Source organism: Marmota marmota, unplaced genomic scaffold (assembly GCF_001458135.2).
Source record: "Marmota marmota marmota unplaced genomic scaffold, marMar, whole genome shotgun sequence".
Taxonomy (NCBI): Eukaryota; Metazoa; Chordata; class Mammalia; order Rodentia; family Sciuridae; genus Marmota; species Marmota marmota.
Genome location: NW_026000185.1, coordinates 20,163,543 through 20,189,109, shown reverse-complemented (window position 1 = coordinate 20,189,109; position 25,567 = coordinate 20,163,543). Strand labels below are relative to the sequence as shown.

The 25,567-nt window shown below is 47.9% G+C and overlaps 1 protein-coding gene and 1 long non-coding RNA gene across 4 annotated transcripts in view; one reads left to right on the top strand and one right to left on the bottom strand.

The window, feature by feature from the left end:
* The first annotated feature begins 446 nt into the window (after positions 1-446).
* The window catches only part of LOC125612358, a 27,365-nt gene continuing 2,244 nt past the window's right edge, over positions 447-25,567 (top strand). The window contains exons 1-3 of the long non-coding RNA XR_007342714.1: positions 447-686; positions 2,155-2,157; positions 14,616-14,638. This is a non-coding gene — a long non-coding RNA (uncharacterized LOC125612358). The remainder of the gene's footprint in view (positions 687-2,154; positions 2,158-14,615; positions 14,639-25,567) is intronic.
* Positions 13,264-25,567, bottom strand: part of Sgf29 (SAGA complex associated factor 29) — a 15,100-nt gene continuing 2,796 nt past the window's right edge. The window contains exons 2-10 of one of the 3 annotated variants that reach the window (XM_048789744.1): positions 23,888-23,976; positions 21,796-21,926; positions 21,139-21,211; positions 15,858-15,922; positions 14,879-15,008; positions 14,665-14,811; positions 14,388-14,423; positions 14,143-14,305; positions 13,264-13,473 (exon numbers count right to left, since the gene is read on the bottom strand). In XM_048789744.1, the coding sequence (XP_048645701.1) occupies positions 13,357-13,473; positions 14,143-14,305; positions 14,388-14,423; positions 14,665-14,811; positions 14,879-15,008; positions 15,858-15,922; positions 21,139-21,211; positions 21,796-21,814 (750 nt within the window). In that variant the 5' untranslated portion in view covers positions 21,815-21,926; positions 23,888-23,976 and the 3' untranslated portion in view covers positions 13,264-13,356. The remainder of the gene's footprint in view (positions 13,474-14,142; positions 14,306-14,387; positions 14,424-14,664; positions 14,812-14,878; positions 15,009-15,857; positions 15,923-21,138; positions 21,212-21,795; positions 21,927-23,887; positions 23,977-25,567) is intronic. The other 2 variants (XM_015491232.2, XM_048789743.1) reach the window with 2 other exon arrangements.

The window sequence follows — 25,567 nt, the reverse complement described above, 5'->3', positions numbered from 1 at the left end:
CCAGCTCCATGAGTTCTTGGGAGGCTTCTGAGATCCAGATTCCCAGTAGAGACTGGTATCTGATTGTCACTAGGGGTGTATTGCTCCAATCTCCACAATCTCTATTGTGTATTGCTCCACACAATAGTGCCCCTTAGGAATGAGTAGACTGTGGTGAGCCGTTCTAATTAGACCGTGGCCGCCATTAGAAGATGGCGCCGGCTTCCACTGTGGCCTGTGACAAACAACTCCTAATATGGAGAATTGGCACGCAATCCCTTCCCATCCTATGAGAAAGGTCCACGTGGCAGCTTAAGATTGGTATGCGGGAGGCTTTATTAGGCTGTGCTTGGGCGCTCGGGGAGGGGTCGCTAGAAGATGATACTTGAATCAAGGCCTGAATAAACTGCTGAAAGAAGAATCCTGTGTCGTGTTTTCCCTTGCTGGCGAGGGGTCGCGACAGTAGACCTAAGCCATAATTTCCGTTCTAGAACTCTGCAGTAGCCCTGTCCTGGGAGTGCATCAGTCTGGTCTGTCCAGATAAAGCTCCAGTTGGCAGTACTTCTCAGAGGTAATGACCATCTATCCCAGTTGACAGTTTTGTCCACCTCAGTGGAGACAATCCTTTCACTTTTCATTACAAATCTACTTTCTTTCTGGTATCGTTTTGTTGTCATTGTCAGGAAATAAACATCTCAATAATAACAGTGAATAAATGGTCTCAACTCTCCAATTAAAAGACATAGTCTGGAAGAAAGGATTAAAAAACAAAACCTAAATATACGTCATTCGCAAGAGACTCACCTTGCAGGCAGAGACAGCCGCAGGTTGAAAGAATGGAAATTGATATACCATGCAAATGGAGCCCTAAAACAAGCAGGAGTAGCTACTCTCAGATCTGACAAAGCAAACTTCAAGCCAAATTTAATTAGAAGAGACAAAATGGTCACTTCCTACTGGTAAAGGGAAAAATCCAAGAAAAAGATATAATGATAATAAATATTTATGCCCCAAACATCACTTAAATACTCAGACAAACCCTGGTATAATAATACCCTGGGTGATTTCAACAAACCTCTCTCAACATAGATAGGTCATTCACACATAAACTCAGTAAAGACTCTTCAGACCTAAATATATTATAAATCAAATGGATTTAACAGACACCTATAGCATATTTCATCCAACAAGAACAGAGTATACTTTCTTCTCAGCTGCACATGGTACCAAAATAAAACTCATTTTAGGCCACAAAGCAACCCTTACAAAAATACCAAAAAAAATCAATATAATACCTTTTATCTTATCAGATCATGATGGAATAAAACTAGAAATCAACTCTAAAAAAAAACCCTGTAGAAACTATATAAACATGTGAGGATTGAAGAATGAACTTTTGAATGATGAAGGGGTGATAGAAGAAATAATCAGGGGGAAATTTTAAAACTTCTTAGAATCTAATATATCAAAACCTCTGCCTGTGGGACTGGGGTTGTGGTTCAGCGGTAGAGCACTCGCCTCAAACGTGCGAGACCCTAGGTTTGATCCTCAGCACCACATAAAATAACTTAAGTTAAATAAAGATATTGTGTCCAACTACAACTAAAAAATACATATTAAAAAATAAATAAATAAACCTCTGCCTGTAATCCCAGCAGCTCAGGAGGCTGAGGGAGGAAAATCGAGAGTTCAAAGCCTGCTTCAGCAAAAGCAAGGCACTAAGCAACTCAGTGAGACCCTGTCTCTAAGTAAAATACAAAATAGGGCTAGGAGGTGGCTCAGTGGCCGAGTGCCCCTGAGTTCAACCCCTGGTACCTCCCCACCACACACACACACACACACACACACACACACAAAACCCTCTAGGATGCTTTGGATCATGGTCTTTGACTGCCTCAGAGCTATGGCTGCACTTTGCTCTGAGAACTTTCTGTGCAAAGGTACAGGACAAGATTTCCCAGGAGCTATGGTAAAGCCCTGCCTGAGGCAGTTCTATGCAAAGGCACAGAACAATAACAGTCTTAACCTTGAATTCAGACACCACCTTCCAGGGATAGAGAATTCTGAACAGAACAAGATAACCACAATACCTTGCAAGTGCTGCAACCTTCAAGCCTGCCTGCTTTGCAAGAGTTTTGGATAGTAGGCTTCCTGAGTGCAGCAAGAGAATAACAGGATGTTCCTAGCACTGCAACAGTAGAATAGCTACAAAATGTTTCTTGTTCTGTACCTTTTTAGTGCACAAAGAAAAATGCCCCTATAGTTTTGACTTCCTGATTGTGAGGCCCTATATAATAAATGTGCTGAACCAGGTCTAGGTTACTGTTCCTCCATCAGAGGTCAGTGTCCCTCCTGGTCCCAGCGCTCTCTCGCTCGCTCGCTCGCTCTCTCTCTCTCTCTCTCTCTCTCTGTTTGTGTGTCTTCCTTAATCCCCCACCACCCATCACCAGTTTCTAGGGTTTGGCCAGGCAGTTCACAGCAGGAAACTATCAAGGTAGTTCTAAAAGGAAAGTTTATAACTGTGAATGCCTATATGAGAAAATCAGAAAGATCCCAAATAAACAACCTAATGATGTATCTCAAGGCCCTTGAAAAAGAACAGATAAATTCCAAAGCCAGTAGAAGGAAGGAAATAATTAAGATCAGAGCCAAAAATCAATGAAATAGAGAATAATACAAAGGATCAATGAAATGAAGACTTGGTTCTTTGAAAAGATAAACAAGATTGATAAGCCTTAGCAAAACTAACAGAGAGAAAGAGAGACCCAAATTAAATAAAATTAGAGATGAAGGCAGGCAAGTGGCACATGCCCATAATCCCAATGGCTGTGGCAGGAGAATCACAAGTTCAAGGCCAGCCTCAACAACTTAAGAAGGCCCTAAGCAACTTAGCAAGACCTTGTCTCAAAATAAAATAAAAAGGGAAGGGGATGTGGCTCAGCGGTTAAGTGCCCCTGGGTTCAATCACCAGTACAAAAAAGAAATAAAAATGAAAAAGGAGAAGTCACCACAGACGTCATAGAAATCCAGAGGAGCATTAGGGACTATTCTGAAAACTTACACTCCAAAAAATTGGAAAATCTAAAAGAAGTAGATACATTTCTAGATATATGTGACCTGCCAAGATTGAATCAGAAAGTCATAGAAAAATTAAACAGACCAAAATCTAGCAATCAGATAAAAGCAGTAATAAAAAGTTTTCCAACAAAGAAAATCCCAGAACGAGATGGAGTCTCAAATAATTTCTTCCAGAACTTTAAAGAACTAATGTCAATGCTTCTCAAATTATTGCATAAAACAGAAAGGGATAGAACATCTCCAAATTCATTCTATGAAGCCAGTGTCTGATACCAAAATCATATAAGGACACATCATCAAAGAAAACTATAGACCAACATTCCTGATAAATTAAGATGCTAAAATTCTTAATAAAATATTAGCAAGTCATATTCAACAACATATTAAGAAAAGTGCACATCATGACAAAGTTGGTTTTATCACAGGTTGCAAGAATAGTTTAACATATGCAAATCAATAAATTACACATAAATAGAATTAAGGACAAAAATCACATAGTCACCTCAATAGATTCAGAGAAAGCCTTCAACAAAATTCAGCCCCCATTAATGATACAAGCACTGAAGAAAGTAGGGAGAAAAGGAATTTATCCCAACATCATAAAGTCTACATACAACAAACCCAAAACCAACATCATGGTGATGGAAAAAAAAACAACAAAAAAAAAAACCTGAAAGCATTTTCTTTAAAATCTGGAACAAGACAAGGAGGTCTCCTCACATCACTTCTATTTAATATAATTCTTGAAACTCTAGCCAGAGCAACCAGGCAAGAGAAGGAAATTAGGTCATACAAATAGGGAAGGAAGAAGTCAAATTATGTTTGCTGATGACATGATCCTATGTCTGGAAGACCCAGAAAACTCCACCCAAAGACTTCTAGAGCTGATAAACAAATTCAGCAAAGTAGCAGATTACAAAATCAACATACAAAAACCAATAATGACTCTTCTGAAAAATAATCAATCTTTTCTATATATCAGCAATAATTTTTCTGAGAAAAAAAGTCCATAAAACAATCTCATTTGCAGTAGACTTAAAAAAAATTAGGGATAAATCTAACTAAGGAGGTAAAAGATGATGAAAAATACAAAACATTGAAGAAAGAAACTGAAGAAGAACAATTAATATAGTTAAAATAGCCACAGTACCAAAAGCAATATATAGATTCAGTGCAATACCCATCAAAATAACCAGTGACACTCTACACAGAACTAGGGGAAAAAAGAGTCCTAAAATTCATTAGGAAGAATAAAGACCCAGAATAGCCAAAGTAGTTCCAAGCAAAAAAAGCAATAATAGATGCATCACAATACATGACTTCAAATTATATTGCAGAGCTATAGTAACAAAACTGCATGGTACTGGCACAAAAACAGGCACATAAACCAGTGGCACAGAATAGAAGACACAGAGACAAACCCACACAGATAAAGATCCTTAAAAAAGCATTCAAAAACATACATTGGAGAAAAAGAGCCTTTTGAACAATGGTGCTGGGAAAACTGGTTATCTATATGTAGAAGAATGAGATTATATCTTTATTGCTCACCCTGCACAAAAGTCAACTAAGAATGGATCAAAGACCTAGGAATTAGACCAAAAACTATGCAACTTGTAGAAAAAAAAAAAACATAGGATCAACACTCCAGCATACAGGCAATAACTCCCTCAATAGGACCCCTTAAGCTAAGGAAATAATGCCAAGAATTAATAAATAGAATAGCATCAAATTAAAAAAGCTTCTGCCAAGCAAAGGAAACAACAATGTGAAAAGAGAACTTTCACATGGGAGAAAATCTTTACTTGCTTCTCTTCTGACAGAGGATTAATATCCAGAATGTATAAAGAACTCAAAAAAGTTACATTAAAAAAATAACACAAATAGGAGATTGGTTTGTGACTCAGAGGTAGAGCGCTCATCTAGCATGCGTGAGGCACTGGGTTCGATCCTCAGCACCACATAAATATTTTTAAAAAAATGTGGGGCTGGGGTTGTGGCTCAGCGGTAGAGCGCTTGCCTAGAGCGTGCAAATCCCCGGGTTCGATCCTCAGCACCACATACCAACAAAGATGTTGTGTCTGCCGATAACTAAAAAATAAATATTAAAAAATTTTAAAAAAGAAACATAAAAATAAATAAATAAAACAAAGGTATTGTGTCCAACTACAACTAAAAAATAAATATTTAAAAAAATGTGTCCACCTATAACTAAAAAATAAATATTAAAAAATAACCCAATTAATAAATGTGCAAGTAAACTAAATAAATAACTCTGAAAAGAAAAAATACAAATGGCCAACAAATATATGAAGAAATAGTCAACACCTTTAGTAATTAGGAAAATGCAAGTCAAAACTACATTGAGGACTGGGGTTGTAGCTCAGTGGTTCAGTGCTTGCTTAGCATGTGTGAGGCACTGGGTTCGATTCTCAACACCACATATAACTAAGTAAAATAAAGGTCTACTGACAACTAAAAAATACTTTTAAAAAACTACGTTGAACATTCATCTCATTCCAGTTAGAATAGCAACCATCCAGAATACAAACAATAATAAATGCTGGAGAGGATGTGGAGAATGAGGAACACTTTTGCATTGTTGGTGGGACTGTACAGTATTACAACCACTGTGGAAATCAGTATGGAGTTTCCTGAGAAGACTAGGAATGAAACCACCATATGGCCCAGCTATACCTCGTCTCAGTATTTATCCTAAAGAAATAGCATACTACAGTGAGACGTGCATACTCACGCTTAAAACAGCACAATTCACAATAGACAAATCTGTCAATGGATGAATGGATAAAGAAAATGCGGTATATAAACACAATGGAATTTTTTCAGCCATAAAGAATGAAATTATGTCATTTGCAGGACAATGAACAGAATTTAAGAACATCATAATGTTAACATAACATATTAAGTGAAATAAGCCAAACTCAGAAAGTCAAAAGTCCTATGTTCTCTCTCATATGTGGAAGCTGCATAGGAAAAAGGCAGGGTGTGGGGAGGGGAGTTCAGGGGAGGTTGATCTCAGGAAAATCCAAGGGAGATCAGTAGAGTAGGGGAAGGGGACCATGGGAGGGAGGAAGAGAGGGAAAGGAAAGGGAAGGGAAGGGAAAAAATTGTATTGTTCTACTGTATGAACCTATGGATATGTAACAATGAACCCAACCATTGTGTACACTTATAATGTACTAAAAATACAAGGAAAAAGAAGATTTAGCCTCAGCTGGTGTGGGAGTGGGTGGAGGCTCACAGGCCACCCCTCCTTCTCTTCCCCTTCCCCAGGGACATGATCCTCATCATACAGGGCTTTTGATCTGTGGTGGCCGCCCTTTGGGTAAGAAAGGAGACCAGGTCTGCTGGCTTACAGGTGAACCCCAAGGACTGTCCCCTGTCTGGGCTGCCCCAACGCTCTAGTCCTCCCTGGTAGCCTGGCAGCACCCTCGTGCTTTACATTGCCAGAATCTCTGCCCGTCACTGCCACCACTACCCCAACCTGGCCCAAAATCACCAAGCAAGGCCCATTGGAGACAATGACCTGACCGTGAAGAGGACACACAGGCTCCCACTGGGCCTTAAACAATGAGGCGACCTGGATTTAAGGTGTTTGTTGAAGGACCAGGCAGCTCGCACCCTTGAGCTGCTCTGCCCCCACTTGTCGCGTTCCTCACGACTAAAACACTCGGGGTCACTCCAGGGGAACTGGGCTGAACAAAATAACCACACAAGAGACAGAGATACTTTTTTCTTTGGATCCTGTGACGGCTCCTCTGACCTTAAGGGTCTGAAGAAAGAGAGAAAGAGAGAGAGAGAGAGCGCTGATCCCTTTTACTGAGGAGAAGCTATTCAAATGAGGCAAGGGGTCAGATTTCAGGGTTTGAGTCTAGCATGCTGATGTCTGCTGACAACAGGTTGACTGACATCTATGTTGACTGACATCTAGAATCTTTCCGTGGAACATTCTATCCCAAACAGGGCAAAGGGGTAGGATGACAAAGGAACAGGTGAGTATAGCTCCTGAAAACATGCCTTCTACTTCCTGGGCTGGGACAATGCCCAAGTCACCAGGAAATGTAGTGATCAATCAGAGCCTCTTGCTCCAGGATGGAAGGCGTGGGTCATTCAGAGTGCTCCCCACACCCACTTCTAACCTGGGAAGGGTAGTGCTCATGGGTCCTCGGACCCACCACTATCAACAGTCCTTTCTCTTGTGTGGAAGGCTCTTTCCTAAGGCTCTTTCCTAGACCTTCAGAGTTGACCATGTGCCACCCTCTTGGGGAGGTCTCCCCTGGCTACATCGAAAATTATTGCTCTTCCTTGTGGTCGGCCTGTTTCCCCAACATATGAGTTTATTGTGGTTCTGGGGATAGAAATTTGAGACACTCTGTCACTAAGCACATCCCCATAATTTTTTATTTTGCCATGGTCTTGCTAAGTTGGCTGAACTGGCCAAGAACATGCGATCCTCCTGACTCCGCTAACCGACTCGCTGGCCGTGCAGTTATGTGCACAGAGACTGGCCTGCTGCTGCCCAGCAACACTCACTTGGGTGAAGCATGTATTCTTGTCTCAAATAGAACAAATTTTATTATCTTGAAACCTGCCTCCCCACTCTTCCGTAAAGTCCAGGAGGGCAGGTCTTATTCACTTTCAGAACAGAACAGAGCTCAGAGCAGATGGCCAATCAATAACTAACAAATTAACAGATGGAGGCCTGGCTTCTACTGACTCCTCAATAGATATGAGTTACTCCCTTTCTACTCTTCCCTACCTGCCACCACTTACTGGGTAAAGTCAGTCCCCTGTGTTGCCACATCCCGGCTGTCCCTAAAGACCCATGTGATCTGCCTGGCAGAGGAGTTCCTTCAGGAAGAGCCAGGGCAGCTTCTGCCCCTGAGGGCCAATGTCCTAGGTGAGTGCTGTCCTCTTTCCCAGCCTGGCCTAGCTCTGGGGAGAGGGTGCAGTGGTCTAGTCCAGGTTGGGAAGCTGAGTCCTTGGCACCCAGGGCCAGGACTGCAGGGGACTTGAGAAGCCTGACTCTGTATCATCTCCTACCAACGGCACCCTTGACAGCTGTGAGAAGTCACTGTTTTGGGGAGACCTGATCCGGCTGTGCCAGGTGGGCACTGAGGAGGAAGAGGATGGCTGGGAATGAGAAGAGGTGAGAAGTGATTCTGGCCACCCCTCCCTACCGGCCTCCATCCCTTAGGCTGCATTTGACCAAGCTCTTATCTCCACAGGAACACTAGACAGACATGCTGGACACCTGACCCTCAGCATCCACAAGTCTTCCCTTCTACTTTTTTTGTGCCCCTCCCCCTGTCCACCTTGATCTGGACAATTTTTATTTGAGTATAATAGGAAGTTTTGAGTTAGGGTAACTTCTTCTGGTGTTTCTGGGGAGGTCTGGGTAAGGAAACAGAAATTGGAGGAGGGGCCTCTGGACCAACCATGTGGCCAGCCTCTCCCCTGCCCAGAGGCCTCTCTGCCTGACTCTGTCCAGCTTGGCGCTTAGGACTCACTACACTTGGGAGACTCAGGAGACTCCCACTGTGACACAACCTCCCACCTTCAGTGTGCAGCTAGAATTTGATTGTGATCCAAATAGAAAAATGCAGAGGATCCATGTGGCCCTCTAATCTTCCTGCCCCAGCCTCTTCAGCCCAGGGAAAGAAGAGCACCTGTGGGGTGTGCTCCACCAGCCGTGAGCCACGCTCCTTGAGATCCCAAAGGAACCATGAAGCAGGGGCTCCCTTCAGTGCTAGAAGGTTCTAGCAACCTGTTCTTTCTAATTCCATGCTGCCTCAAAACAGCCTTCCTTGCTCTGCTCCACCCCCAGACCCTTGGCCCTGCCCACTCAGCACTCTGGTCTTGCCCCATGAGCAGAGCCTGCAGTTCTGGAATATCCATGGCTACTCTGGCCTGGAGCCAGCAGGAAGGTGAATGGCCCTGAACTCCACCTTTCCTCTCGCCTTGCCTCCCTGAACTTGGTCAGTGAGAAGAAGCTGTTTGTGCATGTCTGTAATCCTTGACTCAGGAGGCTGAGGCAAGAGGATCACAAGTTCAAGGCCAGCCTCAGTAAATTAGTGAGACCCTAAGCAACTTAGCAAGACTTCTGTCTCAAAATTGAATATAAAAGAGGGGGCTGGGTATATAGATCAGGGATAAAGGGCCCCTGGGTTTAGTTCCTAGTACAAAAAAAGAAAGAAAGAAAGAAGAAGAAAAGGTCCTCTGTTAACCTGCTGTGTAAGGGTGGAGTTTAGAGGAGTGGTCCAGAAGCCCCGATTAAACCTGAGAAAACATCCTCCCCTTGGGTCCTTCCCCTAATTTCTCTAGTTTGTTCTACATGCTAAATGCACATCTTGGGTTTTCAGACAGGTGTGTGTGCGAGCCAACACTGACACGCCCCATCCCCAAACCACACCCTTCTTTCCAGGAGGACAGCCATTCCCTGGGCTGGCTCCTCACCCCTCCCACTTTGAACCTACAAAACCTTCAGCTCAGAGAGCAGCTCTTCAGTCCCATGTCACACCTCTGCTAATCCAGTGCCCGCCAGAAGGCTGGAAGGCCAGTATCCTGAAAGGTCAGATGAGTGCCAGATTAGGGGTGGCTGGGCAAGACACCCTTGTCTGGCCCGGCTCCTGGCTCCAACATCTTCTAGGTGCTCATTTTCTTGTTCAGGCACCATTGGTTCTCTTGGCTGGGGCTTCTACCTCCGTTCTTTTCCCATGGACACCCATCACAATAGGACAACTCTACCCTGGCCTGAGTCCCCCTCCCCTCTCTGCTGAGTGATCAGTTTTGCCCATTCACATGCAAGACTGGCCCACCAACCACGTTCAGCTGCTCAGTTGGTCCTGTTTGTCCTGGAGCCAAGATGGAGTTTGGGTGGGCAAGTGGCTGGCGGGGGGTGTTTCCGGATGTGGAGGGCCCAGGGAGCTATAGAAGAGGAACAGCACAGAGAGGAGCCCATGGGGAATAATAAGAGCAACCAAGCTGACCGGCAAAGCAATTGGCTGGGCAGGAGAGGTGTACATCACAGACAGAGTGCTTGCCTAGCATGCAGGAGGCACTGGGCTCCCTCCTCAGCACTGCAAGCAATACAAAACAAAAATGGAATGGACAGGCCCTAGAAGATTTGTTTTAAGCACTCACTGGAACCTCCTGGAAATCTTCCCAAATCCAATGTCTGTGACCAGATGCCAGGAACTGCTTACACTGCCCTAGAGTCATGGAAAATTCTGCAGAAGGTGCAGCCCAAGCCGTGAACCACTGCACTGGGGTTTAGACCTGCCTCCCCATCCCAGCTCCCCGCTCACTAGCTTGGTGAGCTTGTCAACTCACAGAGCCTCCTGAAGTCTGTGTCCTAATCTCAAAGCAACAATCCACAAATACTGTTTTGTGGTGGTATTCAGAGAAGTAGAGCAGGCGCTGGTCCCTGACTCAGCAGCACGGAGCTGGTCCAGGATAACTCCTGTCCTCTGCTGGTCAATGTGAAGGGGATCCCCACCCACCAAGTACTTTGCAGAGATGGTGGGGCCACTTCAGAGCTTCCAGACCTGGCCCAATGACCTGCTCATCAGTACCTACCCCAAATCTGGTAAGTGAGGACGGCCACCCTGCTCCCCTACTGGGGCTGCAGTCCCCACCTTGGTCAGTGGGGCCAGGCCCTCCACCCGGATCATGCCTGCTTCTCTCCCTTTCCAGGCACCACTTGGTTGAGTGAGATACTGGAGATGATCTACCACGGAGGAGACCTAAGGAAGTGTCATTGGGCCCACATATATTTTAGGGTGTCCTACCTTGAATTCAAATGCCCAGGTCTCCCCTCAAGTGCCTGGTGTTGTCCTGGGCCAAGTTCCAGGTTCCAGCTCATCAGACCTTCCCCTGCCCACACCTTAGGCCTGGAGTCTCTAAAAGACACACTTGTTCCAGATCCTCAAGACCCACTTGCCACTGGCCCTGCTTCCCCAAGTCTGTAAGTCAAGGTGAGTGGCAGGGGGCCCAATGGACCATTCCAGCTTTGGTCCTCTTCCTGGGAAAGTCTCTTCAAGCTGTGGGAAGGCCACCTGCCCTCACTGTGGCAGGGCCAAGAAGACAAGGAGAGTGAGACTGTTCTTTTGGCGGGGCTGGGGGGCAGGTACCTGGCATAGAACCTGGTTCATTTAACCACTGAGCCACATCCCCAGCCCTTTTTAAATATTTTAGAGACAGGATGTTGCCAAGTTGCTTAGGGCCTAAGTTGCTGAGGATGGCTTTGAACTTGGGATCCTCCTGCCTCAGCTTCCTGAGCCATTGGGATTAAAGGCTTGGGGCCCCATGCCTTCTTTAGTTCAGACCTGAGAACAGGAAAGCTCAGATGCTTGGAGGCTCATACAGGGGCTCGAAAGACCTCAACTTGCCTTGATCTCCATCTGGGTGTGTGGTGGAATTCAAGGGGTCAGATTAGGATGAAGTACAGCCAGGAGTCTCCCATCAAAGCTGAGTTCAGATCCCAGCAGCCACAGCCATCCCTGAGGTCTCCAGCAAGTCAGCCTCAAGGCCTCAGCATGTTCCCTTGTCAAGCTGAGAGGGAACCCCCCACAGGGGTGCTGTGAGGGGGCCAGGCAGGCAGGAGGGAGGCAGTCCTGGGGTGTGTGCATGGGGTGGTGTAGCTGGCAGTGGGTGTCGTCTGTCCCTGCAGGTGATCTATGTTGCCCGCAATGCAAAGGACGTGGCTGTCTCCTATTACAACTTCTACAAAATGGCCAAGGTGCACCCTGACCCTGGCACCTGGGACAAGTTCCTGGAGAAGTTCATGGGTGGACAAGGTGGACCCCAACATGGAGGAAGGAGAGGGCTAGAGCTGAGGACGGCCACCTAAAACTCATACCAAACCCTACTGGTCCTTTCCCCAGTGTCCTATGGGTCATGGTACCAGCACGTGCAGGAATGGGGAGAGCTGAACCGCACTCATCCTGTGCTCTAACTCTTCTATGAAGACCTGAAGGAGGTGAGACTGCCTACTACTTCTATCTATGTCCCACCCAGGAGGCAGGAACCTCAGGGGACCTGACAAGGCCCTCAGGACCCTCCCCTTTGGCAGGCCCACCCAGTCCAGTTCTCCCCACATTGCCTTCCTGGCCTGGAACCTCAGAGCCAGCCCAACTCAGGACCCAGCACAGCCCTTATGTTCTAGCACCTGCCCAAGGCTGCGCCACACCTGGGGCCACAGTTCTAAAAGACTGTCCCTGCCCTCTCTCCTCAGGCACCACACAGGGCTCACTCCAGAACCCTAAGGCAGAGAGCTAGTCATTTTGCTCCAGGGAAAGAGGTCCAGGGTGAAGCAGCTGGGGCTGGGAGGTTTCCAAGTGGAAATGGCCAGCCCCCCACTTCCCATAAGCAATCCAAGCCCCCTCTGAAGGGCCCTTCTGCTGCTCTAGAACCTGAAAAGGGAAATTCAGAAGATCCTGGAGTTTCTGGGGCGCTCCCTGTCAAAGAAGACCGTGGATCACATTGTCCAGCCACATCCTCCAAGGAGATGAAGAAGAACCCCATGGCTGACTACAGCACCTTTCCTACTCATATCCTAGACCACAGTATTTCTCCCTTCATGAGGAAAGGTGGGTGCCCCAACAGGAGGGTATTTGGGGAGGGAAGGGTAGAAGCAGCTACCAGATCCTGCCTTGAGTCTCTTGGGACCACCTGTGTACGGGACTCCAGCATTACTCTGTCCCTCCCCAGGCATTCCAGGGGACTGGAAATCTGCCCTTACTGTGGCCCAGAATGAGCACTTGGATGCCCACTATGCGGAGGAGATGGCAGGCTGCAAGCTCAACTTCCGCTGGCAGCTCTGAGTGGTGTCGTGGGCACAAGCCTGACCCATGACCTCAGGAATAAAATACAAACACAGAGAGGTTCAGGCCTATATGCCCAGCTCTCAGGAGGCTAAGACAGGAAGATCCCAAAGTTTGAGGCCAGTCTAGGCTACCTCAAAATAAAATAACATTAAGGAAAAAAAAAGAAAAAGGCAGGGAAGGTTACAAATGCAGCCGAGAGGTAGAGTGTGGGTGAGTTCAATTTCCATTATCCCCAAAAAATAAAAATTTAAAATATCTATATAATCTGTTCAAGACAGAGATTCTCTTGGAAGACTCTCTGGAGCAGGTAGGGCCCTCTGCCCCTGCCCCCTACAGAGGAAAGCCAGGAGACACAGGAGAGGGGGAAGAATATTTATTTGATCCCAGAAAATCCTCTCTTGCCTTCTCCCATGAGGACGGCAGCAGCAAACCTCCAGTCTGCCGGTTAGCTTCACTTTTTCTTGGGTTCCTTACAAGCCACCACGTACCTCTGGGCCACATTGAGGGGAGGGGAGTAGCCATCTGCATAGGAGGTGTCTTCAAAGAGAACCGAGTAGTCATCTTGGGGCTGCCAGGGCAAACAGGAGGGGCTGGTCAGAGGCTGCCGGGACAGGCCAGCCTCCTCCTGGCCTGGAGCCTGGCCCAGCAGGAACCCTGTGAGCTCCCAGCCTCTCTGGTCCTCATCTTTCACTCTGGAGTCAAGGGGTCCAGATGCTCACCCCAGTCCCTGCTGCTCCAGAGCTAGTTCTCCAGGCAGCAGATAAAGAGTGGGAAAAAAGAGAGACTCGCTACCCAGGGGTCAGCCTAGACCTGCAAGGATGTCTGGGGCCACTCAGGAGCCCTGTGTTGAGAGGATCAAGGACAGCCCAGAGAGCAGACAGGTGTCCTAGAGGCACAAAGAGAACAGCCTTTAGCTGCATCAGGTTACCAATGACCAGAGTCTCATGTGTCAGGGTCGGCAAGAGCTGGGGTGACGGAGGGAATCAGGAGACATTGGTATGTGCTCCTAGCTTAGGCCTGGGGTCCAATTATGGTCAAAGTGAGGAAGGACAGGCGGGCAGGGCAGCCTGCTCAATGGGGGCAGGCTCCGGCTCAGGCTGGGCAGGAGGGATTCACAAGGTAGATGTAGGTCCTTTAAGTTATGAGGCCATGAGAGGAGAAAAGGGAAGGACTCGGAACCCATGCCCTGTCTTGGAGCCGGGTGTCATGAAAGGCCTGTCCACGGAGGCTGCCTTACCCGCTGTGGGGGCGTATGGATCAGGGCACGGTAGAAGCAGGTGGTCTGGGGATACAAGGCCAATACAAGCTGCTCCTTCTGGAATAAGGCCTCAGGGTCCGTCTCAGGGTTGGCTTTCCACTGGGGCAGTGGGATGATGCGCCGGCGGCTCAGGGTGTGTCTCCTGAGGGGAGACCCAATCAGCCCAGGGCCAGGGAGACCACTTGCCAGGAGCCTGGCCACCCCATTCCCAGATGGACACTCACTCTTTGCCTTCTTCATCAATGTCATCTACCTCATACCTGTGGGGGAATGGAAGGAGGACACCGGGTGTAGCCAGGTGCCCATTGCAAGCCAGGGAGCCAGAAAGAGGAGGAGGGGGAGATGGAGAATGGGAAAGTGGCCCGAGGAGCCCAGTGCCTCCCACACCTCCTGCCCAGGTGCCCTCCGGGGAAGCTCTTCACCCACTGTGCACACAGGCTGAACAATGCCAGCGGAAGAGGGTGTGGTGAGCAAGGTTCAGCGGGGTGGGTGTCCACTCACTTGTTGGTGGCATGGCTGTAACTGACCACCTCTGCCAGGATCCACTGCTCATCCCCATCCACAGCCTTGACCCGCGCAGCCACCTTGTCTCCAGGCTTGGCCACATAGTCCCCTGAGGCTGGAATGGCTCCACAGAGGGGTGGGGGCCTGTGAGTGGAAGGAGCATTAGTCTGGGCCTGGACACCAGGCCCCCCCTGCTGGCTGCCACCCTCACTTGTCACCAGGCTTCCCGATCCACAGGGGCAGGGTCATGGCCGACTGCTGCAGCAAGGTCATCAGCACCCCTCTGCGCATGGTCTTGCGAGGCGGCTCCGAGTCATTGTACAAACCTGCGATCTTGGCCGCTGTGGGTAGGAGGTGCATCCTTGAGGCCCCAGGGAGGGGCACCTGCCCTGAGACCCCCCCCCAGCACCCTGCTCTGTGCTGTCAGAGGAGCTCAGCAGGGAGCCCCCACCTCCCAGTTACCACCAAGGGTCCAGCCCCTTCCCTGCCCATCCATCAGATGTCCAAGTTGGGACCCTGACAAGCTAAACTGCCAGGGTGATGAGGTGTGGGGACCATGGTCACCCTTGAGGGGAGGAGCTAGAAAGTTGCCAAAGGGTGGTTTGGAGGTGCAGTCACCTCTGTCTCCTGACCTGGGCACCGTTGGCCTGAGTGTGCTGGGTCAGCAAAACCCGCAGGAGCCTTACCCTTCCGGGCACTTTTCTAATCATCTATTCACCCAAAATTGAGAACCAATCATTCAGTGTGGACCTTTGGCCTCTCAGGCATGGTTCCACGTACCCCTCAACATCAAACAAAACCAAACTGGCAAGGAGACAAGACCAAGGGACAAGGGGTCTGCCCACTTTGGCAAGAAAGGCGGGGAAGCCAGGGCAATGGCGTCTGTGGCCTGGAAGGCAGCGCCTAGGTGGCAGCCACTCGTGGGCCTTGCTTCATGACACAGAGTGGGGCTCTGCCAAGCTCTCCAGGTTCCCCCCCCGACAGCAAGAAGCAGAGTGGGTGGTGGGAGGAAGGAGGGAGGCACAGGCCCTGGGTCACAGAAGAAGGGAGAACCAGAAGGAAAACCCTTCCTGAGGCCATGTGCAGTGATAACCTGTCAGTGCCACTGGCTCTCCACAGAAGGCCTGATGGCTGTCCTAGCAGCCCCCACTCTGCCTACTCAGGAAACCCTAGTGCATCCCCCAACTCACCAATCCGCCTCTCTTCCAACAGCGACTTGATCTCAGCAATCTTATCCAGGGCTTTGCGGAGGATGCTGAGGGTAGGAAAGGCAGAGAAGAGGTTTTGGGGCGTGCACTTTCTTGCTTATGTCAGGCTGGGCTCTTCAGGCAACCCTAGTGCTACAAACTAGAGATCCTGAGGACAACGCGGGCCATGTAAGGACCATTCAATGGGCACAAGGAATGCACACAAGGGAGCTGGAAACCTCCTCTCGCCCAATGACCCCACAGCCATCTCAACATCCTAATGCAACACACTACATGTGTGTGGCAGTAATAGTGTAGACAAACCTACTGCATGGCCAGGTGTTTGACAGTAGAGCATGCGTACTTACACACAGTACAGTACACTCGATAACAGTGACTGTGCTACTACTAGGATTTGGGGGTTTTTTCTTTTGGTACTGTGAATTGAACATGGGGCAGTTAACCACTGAGTCACATCTCCAACCCTTTTCATTTTTTCTTTCTGACAGGGTTTTGCTATATTGCTTAGGGTTTCACTAAGTTGCTGAGGCTGGCCTTAAACTCATGATCCTTCTGCCTCAGCCTCCCAAGATACTGGGATTACAGGTGTGCACCACTGCGCCTGGCTATGCTACTAGATTGAGCATTAACTTCACTTTCTTTTTTTTTTTTAATTTTTTTTTAGTTGTAGATGGACACAATATCTTTATTTTATTTATTTTTTATGTAGTGCTGAGGATCGAACCCAGTGCCTCACACTTAGCGCTCCACCACTAAGCCCGAGCCCCAGCCCCTTCACTTCACTTTTGATTGTTAGATTATACTCCTATTTATTAAATAAAGAAATTAACTGGAAAGCAATATGCCCTTGACACCAGTAGCTGCCTCTCTCATGTTTACCGCGTGTCTTGTTTGCATCGATAGGTCCCCGAGTGAGGCCTATAGCATCTAGATTTGCTTAAGTTCTCTGTCATGTTCTCACAATCATGAACCTACCTAATGCCACACATCTCAGAATGTTAAGTAATCCATGCCTGCGTTTGTAATCTGCATGTGTGTTTGGGCGGGGGGTCCCTGGGGCTCAAAATCAGGCCTGGTGCATGCCAGGCCAGAGCTCTGTCACCGAGCTAAATTCCCAGTCCTGGCTTAGCTAAAAGTACAAATGGCAAGGCAGCAGGAAGAACAGGCCCGAGGCCCTAAGATAAGGATCCTATGGAGGAAGGCAGGTCTGGCTGGGCTGCCTGTGCTGAGAGCACATGACATATCCTGCAGAAAAGCAGCTACGGCTCAGGCCACTCTAACATCCTGCTGAGGTGATGAGGACAGAAGTGAGAACCCAGGGTCTTCCCTAGGTAGGACAGAGCCAGTGCTGTGGAGACTGTCCTGGCTAAGAGCAACGCTGGAGCACAGGAAACTCATCCATGCAAGACCACAACCAGGCACAGACCTCTGCCCAGACTTGTGGCCCCAGGAAGCTAAGGAAGTCAGTTTATGGAGGTTCCAAGTTGATAGAAACCCAAGTCACCTGGCGCAGATATCACCACAAAACTTCATGGAGGCAGGCTTCTACTCCTGTCCCGGTACTGGGAATTGAACCAAGGGACACTCCCCTGGGTTCTCATCCTCAGTCCTTTTTATTTATTTATTTTTAATTTAGAGACATGGTCTCGTCAAGTTGCCCAATCGGGTCTTGAACTTGCAATCCGCCTGCCTCAGCCTTGGCATAGTTGGGATCATAGGCGAGTACCACTGCAACCAGTCAAGGCAGGCTTCTTTATTTGAGATCTTGGGGAACCACCCCAGAGGGCATTTCAAGAGCAATGTGCTCCACTACGCGTCATTTTATTACCTGCTCCCAGAGCAGACCCCAGCCCATTCCTCAAGCAAAGCTTTATTAAACACCCCTTGGTACAAAGGCCTCTGCCCAACAGGAAGGAGACACATGAACAACCACAATACAGCATTCCAGAATGTGACCCTGTGGGTGTCCAGAGCAAGTGACTCACAGCGCTCAGCAGGCAGAGGCCAGGGGACAGTGGAAGAGAGCAGCTACACCAAAGCAGGACAGGTGAACTGCCACTCCACTGTGCGAAGCACTCAAGTTCAATGGGTTTGATATGTGGGGCAAGGGAGGCTTAGCCACCACAGGCTTGGGAACACTGGGACACTGGCAATCGGGCAGCCTAGAGAGCAGAAGAAGAAAAGCCAGTAGATCAAAGGAAACTCTGAAAGGCTGGTCACTGATGCTTGACTCATTTGGAGGACAGAGTTTTTGTACAGCATGTCCAAAGTTCTACTCCATGTGATACCAAACAAGTGGTTATCCACCCTATCTGGACATGAGACTCTCCTGGTGAAATCCCAATTATTTCAGGCAAGAATCATAAAATGGATACTCAAACTAATGGTCTGAAGTGAAACAGGATGTATGCATAGTTACAAAGTATCTCCCAGAGATGGGCCAAAGACACTACCTTGACCAACAGACAAACAGCACCTCGGGCCTTCTAGTAGGCGCACCATGGACCTTACGTCTGTGCCGCCACTGCCCAAAGCATAAAATCTGAATCTAGCAGTGAGGAAACGTCAGACACATCTACATGGAGAGATGTGCTACAAGATGACCTATGTCCTTAAAATGATATATCATGAAAGGCCAAGACAGCCTGGAACGGTTCCAGATTCAAGGAGACCAGAGATATGACATTAAATGCAATGCCGACCTGCACTAGAAAAAATGGTCCATTCCTTTTGCTATACAGGACCTGAGCAGAAAATGATGAAATATGAAGAAGGTCTCTAGTTCCTCAGTATGTATCTGAGTTAATGTCCTGATTTTGAGAATTCTGTACTATAGGGTCGCATAAGAATGTCTCTGTTGCTGGGAGGTGTAGTGTAATTCCAGCGACTTGAGAGGCTGAGACAGGAGGATTGCAGGTCTGAGGCCAGACTAGGCACCATAGTGACACCCTATTTCAGGGGAGAGTGCCCCAGGTCAATACCCAGCACTGAGGGAAAAAAAGAAAAGAATGACTCTTTTAGGAACCACTGACACGTGTTATAGTGGCCAGATCAGGGCACACGGTGAGACCCAGCTGCATGGGTCCTCCCCAGCAGCTAGACTGGAGTACCCCTCTTGCCCATGCCCCTTTCCACCCTAATATTGGGCTGAGAAGGTTTGATTCAGTATTTATGGAGCAAATGAAAGAAGGTTAAAGAGTCTGAAAAAGTAAAACAACAGCAGAACTTCAGGGTGGGCCCTGCATCCACCAAATAAGCTTAAAATGTTTCAGCTTGTGAGGAGTGCCAGCGGTGGCCCACGCCAAACTGGTTCCAGAGTCTCTTCACTCCGCGAGCAGTCAGACTGGGATGTGACAGTCTACTCTTTAAACTCAAATGAAGGACTGGGGCTGCAGCTCCATGGTAGAGCCTTATCTAGCCTGTATGAGGCCCGGAGCACCCAAGAAAAAGAAAAAAAAAAAAGGTACGCCTCTGACTCTGCGAGCCACCCCGCCTCGGTGAGTGAAAAACGGCCCGACTTCAGCCAGGTGATAATTTGCGGACCAGAGAGAGGGCAAGGTGGGGAGGGCTGGCCAGCCAGGAGGAGGAAGCTGTTTCAAGACGCCTCAGTCAGAATCCAGAGGCTCCTGCCTGGGTCAGCCCCACCCTTCTGTTCTGCTTCCCAACCTGGCATAAGTGACCCCACCAGACCCCTTTGTCCAAGCTGGAAACCTTGGAATCTGAATTCAATCTCCCCTTTGCTAACTGGCCCCTAATTTGATTCAGAAATGGCTCCCCCCACCCCATACTGGGGATTAAACCCAGGGGTGCTTTACTACTGAGCTGCTACATCCTCAGCCTATTTTTATTTGCTATTTTGAGATAGGATCTCACTATTGCTGAGCCCGGCCTCAAATTTTTGATCCTCCTGCCTTGGCCTCCTGAGAAGCTGGGATTTCAGGTGTGCACCCAGACCTAGCTCAGAAATGGCTCTGAACCTATCCTTGCTCCCAGTCCCCACTGCCATTGTCCCATTCACTTCTATCACCATCTGGGGCCTAGTCTCCTACCTAGCCTTGAACCCACCCAACCATTCTTTTTCATTCCTGCTTTAAGTCTTCACTGGCCTGCCCGGCCCCCAGGATGAGGCCCACAGTACAACAGGCCCTGGTGTCCTGCCCTCCTCTTCCCCAGTCCTGAGGCCTGCTCTCTGGACTGGGCCCTTGAAGGCAGGGTTCTCCCCTTTCTTGTGTCACCTGCAGAGATGGCCCAGCACCAGACTCAGGTGAGCATCAGCAAAGCCTACAGGACGGTGGGCAGATGGCAAAGAAAACCAAGGAAGTAAACGCAGGACAGAGCCTGAGGGAGCCACACAGGAGGAGGAGGGAAGAGCCCTGGGGCCATCAGCAATGCTGAGCAGCGACTCTGGCCCATGGTTGGCATCCCAGGTCCCTGAACAAGCTCAACGGTTATTTAAACTGCAGACCACAGCTTATTATGTAATCATGAAATTATCATCTTGGGTACAACCTGCATTAAAAAGTAAATAAATAAAATAATAGCCTATACTTAGTAACACTAATAACTTTTGTCCCTATTCTGTGACATATATTCATGTAAAATAAATATACCCTGTGGAAAGGCACCATTTTGTCATCTAGCAGGGTATTAAAGAATACAGGATTTGGGCCTCGACCCAGGTTTCTGGTGGATTATGTAACCCTTCTGGGGCCTGTTTTCTTATCTGTAAAATGGGGGTAATTTCTTTAAACTACTCAAAGGAGTGCTGTGTGGATTAAATGAGATAAACATAAAAAGTACTTAGAATGGTCCCAGTAGCACAGTGAGGCTGCAAAGCAGCCTTTATTATATCACTGGGCCTCAATACAGAACGTATCTCCACCGTGGGGGATGGCCCCAAGAGCCCACCAACCCTGGCATCTGGCATTGTCTATGCTTTATCCCATTTTATGTTCACAATCCTGTAGGGAGTGACTGTCCCAGCTTTCCTGAAGAGGGAACAGAGTCTCAGCTGAAGCTGTGCCCCAGGGCAAAGGACTAGGGAATGGCAGTGCTGGGACCTGACTCACGCTGTGCCGCCAGGTACCCAGTGGCAGGCCTCCCTGGAGGAGGCACTAGGAGGGCGGGAACCAGGGAAGAGACCGGGCAGGATGACTCTCCTCCACAGGAGACCCAGGCTGGGGGCTCTAGTGCGCGGGCGCCCAGAGCCCAGCGCCAGGCTAGGAAGGGAAGAGGGCAACAGCAGGGCCGGGACAGTACTCACTTGCACTCGGCCTCCGCATCGGCCTTGGCGGTGGTGTAGAGGCCTCGCAGTTTTGTCCGGTAATAAGGAGAAACTGCAGAGCGAGCACAGGGTGAGAAGGCATGGGTGAGGGGGCGGCGGCCACATGGCACTGCTCCCAGGACACCAGAGCCATATTTGGGAGGCTCAGAGAGGCCAGGACCCAGAGCCTGGGCTTTACTGGCTCCGCAGCGTACCCAAGGGCCGACAGCTCCTGCTGAGCAAGTTCATGCTCAGACACTACCACAGCTAAGGCAGCACGTTCTGCCTCTCCCCATCATGACACAGCAGAAAATGCTGGTCAGCATCAGACAGAGGGACAATTTTCAAAGCTACTCAGGACTAGAAAGCACAGCCCAGATGTGTGACCACCCGGGAGCCCCGGGGGTGCGTGCAGGGGACAGCTGCATTCCACAAACCCCCCCTCCACCTAACAGGGTGGCTTCTCACTCAAAGGGGAACTTTCTCTAGATGCAGCCTCAAGTCACAGGCTTTCCAGTCCCCAGACTCGAGGGATTTTGAGGTTCTTTAGAGCTGATGAGTCCATCACCAGTCTCCTGGGTCACTTAAGGTCACTCAGCCTAAGGGAACACTGGCTCCCACCCAGTCAGCCCCTCCCTCCTGAGCCCCGCTACTCACTCTTATTCTCTGTCTGCATCCGCTCATGGGTCTTCTGGATGTTCACTAGGTTGTGTTCACTCCTCGATCGCTCTTCCTGTGAGCATGAGGTTGAGGGGACAGGAGCGAGGCCTTCATTTGGCACCCTGCATCTTGGGCCAGAGCCCCATCCCATCAATCCGAATGTACAAGTTCAAGACAAGCTTTTCCCCTGACTAATAATGCAAAAACATTACAAAAGCCATTAAGAGTTAAATCATGAGTTACCCTTTAATGGCACCCTTTATCAAAAAGAGATAAATTACAGATTCCATGGAATCACCATTAAAATTCCTGGTGATTTCTATGAAGAAATTGACAAACTTATCCTAAAACTCATATGGACACTCGAGGACCCACATTAGCCCAAACAATCTTGAAAAACGAAAGTTGAAGGACTCAATTCAAAATCTACTACAAAGCTACAATCATCACAAGGATGAGGTAGGCTGGGGTGTAGCTCAGTGGTCAAGCACTTGCCTCGCATGCTTAAAGCCCAGGGTTCCATCCCCAGCTCTATACAACAAAAACAAAAACATAACAGCCCAGTGGCACATTCCTGTAAGGCCGGAGGCTGGGGCAGGAGCCAGCCTCAACAACTTAGCAAGACCCTGGCTCAAAATAAAATAAAAAGTGCTGGGGATGTAGCTAAGTGGTAGAGCGCTCCCAGGCTCAATCCCCAGGGCCACCAAAAAAAAAAGAGGAACGAAGGTATGTCACTAGCACATGGAACAATAGAACAGAATCAAGAATCCAAAAATTAGCACACACAGCTGTGATCAATTGATTGGGATAAGAAGTTGAAGGTGGATGTACTGGTACAATTCTTCCCCATATACTGGTCCCTGGGAGCAGGGCTACAGCTACAGACACTGGAGGCAGGGACGACCCCTCAAGAGAAGGTAAAATTCTTCCTTTTAACTCCGATGTGGGATTTTTTAAGTACATGAGGTTTAGGCTGTGCCTTTATGCCATGTGGGGCAAAACAGTGGGGCAAACAGTGAGCACAGCCTCACTGTGGAGAGAGCCCAATACTCTGCTCCTCGTAACTAACCCTATGTGGATGGAATAACAGGAAATGGACGAGACAGTACCGCTGCCAGCCACCCAGACAGCACAGCGGCCAATCTAACACCTCCCACGGGTGGAAAAGTATGGACAGTGTTTACCACTGACAAAGGAGAGGAGCACTCGCTCTCAAATGCTCTCCTGGTGAGTGTAAGGTTAGGAGGACAAGGGGCGGCCTGCATCTGTTATCCTGCGTCTGAGGCCAAAGAATGAATACAGGGGTTATGTGATGAAAGAAGTCAGTCTTATAGTAAAACCTAAGAGAGACTCAGAGCGAGAGAATATGGTGTCCCTTCACTCTTACACCAGGTGCCTGGACGCCGGCCAAGACCACTCCTGCTTCTGGAAGCTGACCAGGTCAAACAGAAGCTGGCAGACCTGAGTGGCCTCCTGAGAGACGTTCTGGCGACCAGGATGATGATAAACTGAATGGAACTCTAATGCTGTGCCAGCGTCTTTTTCTGTTCTTCAAATTTTACTTCATTAGTAAACTATTTTTAGAGCAGTTTTAGGTTTAAAAAAACAGAGCACACAGCACAGAAAGTCCCCATATTCCTGCTCTCTTCGATGCAGTTTCCCCAATCATTCACATCTTGCTTCAGCATCGCTCCTCTGCTTCGAGGACGGACCAGTACTGACACACTACTAACTGCAGTCCGTGCTCTAACAAGGCTTTGACAAATGCTTACTGTCATGTATCCGCCATTATAGTATACTATAGACATGGCTGCACAACTCTGAATATACTCAAAACTACTGGATTACACACTTTAAATGGGGCATAGGATGCTATGTGAATTATCTCCCAATACAGCTGCTAAACAAAAAGAATCCGGAAATCCTGTACGTTACAGAAAATCCAACAGGAGGCCCAGTCATGCCCACACCACCCCCCACCATCTTCATTCCTGCATTCACATTCTCTGGGAACACAAGTCCCACCGGCAATCCTCCTCAGCTCTGCATCACAGCCCTGACCCTCCTCTAGAGGGCTATGGCTTCCTACCTGGGTTTGCTTGATGAGCTGGTGGAGCTCTGTGAGAAGTTCTGCAATGCGGGAGTCAGCAGACACGAGGGCCATGGCGTATAAGGTGCCTGGTGGGGAAGGGAGAGGACATTAGTGGTTCCTGTGGGCTGAACTGCATTCCTTCAAAAGATACGTGGAAGTCCTAACAAAAATCAATTGTATTTCTATACACCTGTCACAAACAACCCAAAAATGAAATTAAAAAGAGAATTCCATTTACAATAAGAGAACAAAATACTTAGGAACAAGTTTAATAAAAGTATAAAATCTTTACTCTTCAGCGTAAACCATAAAACACTTTTGGAAGATATTAAGAAGACCTAAATAAATGGATCTTAGAAGACAGAAAATTAAGATGATAATATTCCTCAAATTGATCTACAAATTCAAAGCATTCTATATGAAAATCCCAGCTGGCTTCTCTGTAAAAACTGACAAACTCATCCTAAAATTCATAAGCAAAGTCAAGGGACCCAAAACAATTTTGAAAATTAAAAAGTCAGAGGAACCATATTTCCCAATTACAAAACTACTACAAAGCTATAGTAATCAAAATGGTGATTACATGTAGACCAATGGACCAGAATCCAGACACTGAAATAAACCCTGACATCTAAGGTCAACTGAGTTACAAAAAGGGTACAAAGACAACTCAATACGGAAATAGTCTCTTCAACAGATGGTAGAGGAACAAGTGGATATCCACATACAGAAGAATGAATTAGGACCTCTAATCTCAGATCACAGACAAAAATTACCTAAACAGAAACTTCTCAAAAAGATATACATATATTACTGACAAAAATACCTGAGACAATCAACTTATAAGGAGAAAAGGTTATTCTGGCTCTCAGTTTCAGAGGTTTCAGGCTGGGGCAACTTGGCCTTACAGCACATCATGGTGGGGGCATGTGGCCGAGGAGACCTATTCACTTCATGGTGGCCAGGAAACAAAGGGGGGAGCCAGGACTTAATATCCCCTTCAAGGACATGTCCCTGATGATCCAATTTCCTTCCAATAGTCCCACCCTAAAACTTACACTACCTCCCAATAGTGCCAGGCTGTCAACCAAGCCTTTAACACATGGGTCTTTGGGAGACATTTAAGATCCAAACTTATAGCAGAACAAATGACCAACCAGTACATAAAACCACAATCCACCTCTTTATCATCAGGGAATGCAAATCAAAATCACAAGGAGATATACCATTTCATTCATAAAAAAAGAGACATAAGAACAATTGTTGCTCAGTGCAATGGCACACGCCTATAATCCCAGCAGCACAGAAGGCTGAGGCAGGAAGATTGCAAGTTCAAAGCCTGCCTCAGCAAAAGCAAGGGTGCTAAGCAATTCAGTGAGACCCTGTCTCTAAATAAAATACAAAATAGGGCTGGGGATGTAGCTCAGTGGTTGACTGCCCCTGAGTTCAATCCCCAGTACCAAAATAAGGAAATAAATAAATAAGAAAAACAATTGTTGGCAAGCATGTGGAGAAAATGAATGGGGAGGGGCTGGGGATGTGGCTCAAGCGGTAGTGCGCTCGTCTGGCATGCGTGCAGCCCAGGTTCGATCCTCAGCACCACATACAAACAAAGATGTTGTGTCTGCCGAAAACTAAAAAATAAATAAATAAATAAATATTTAAAAAAAAAAAAAA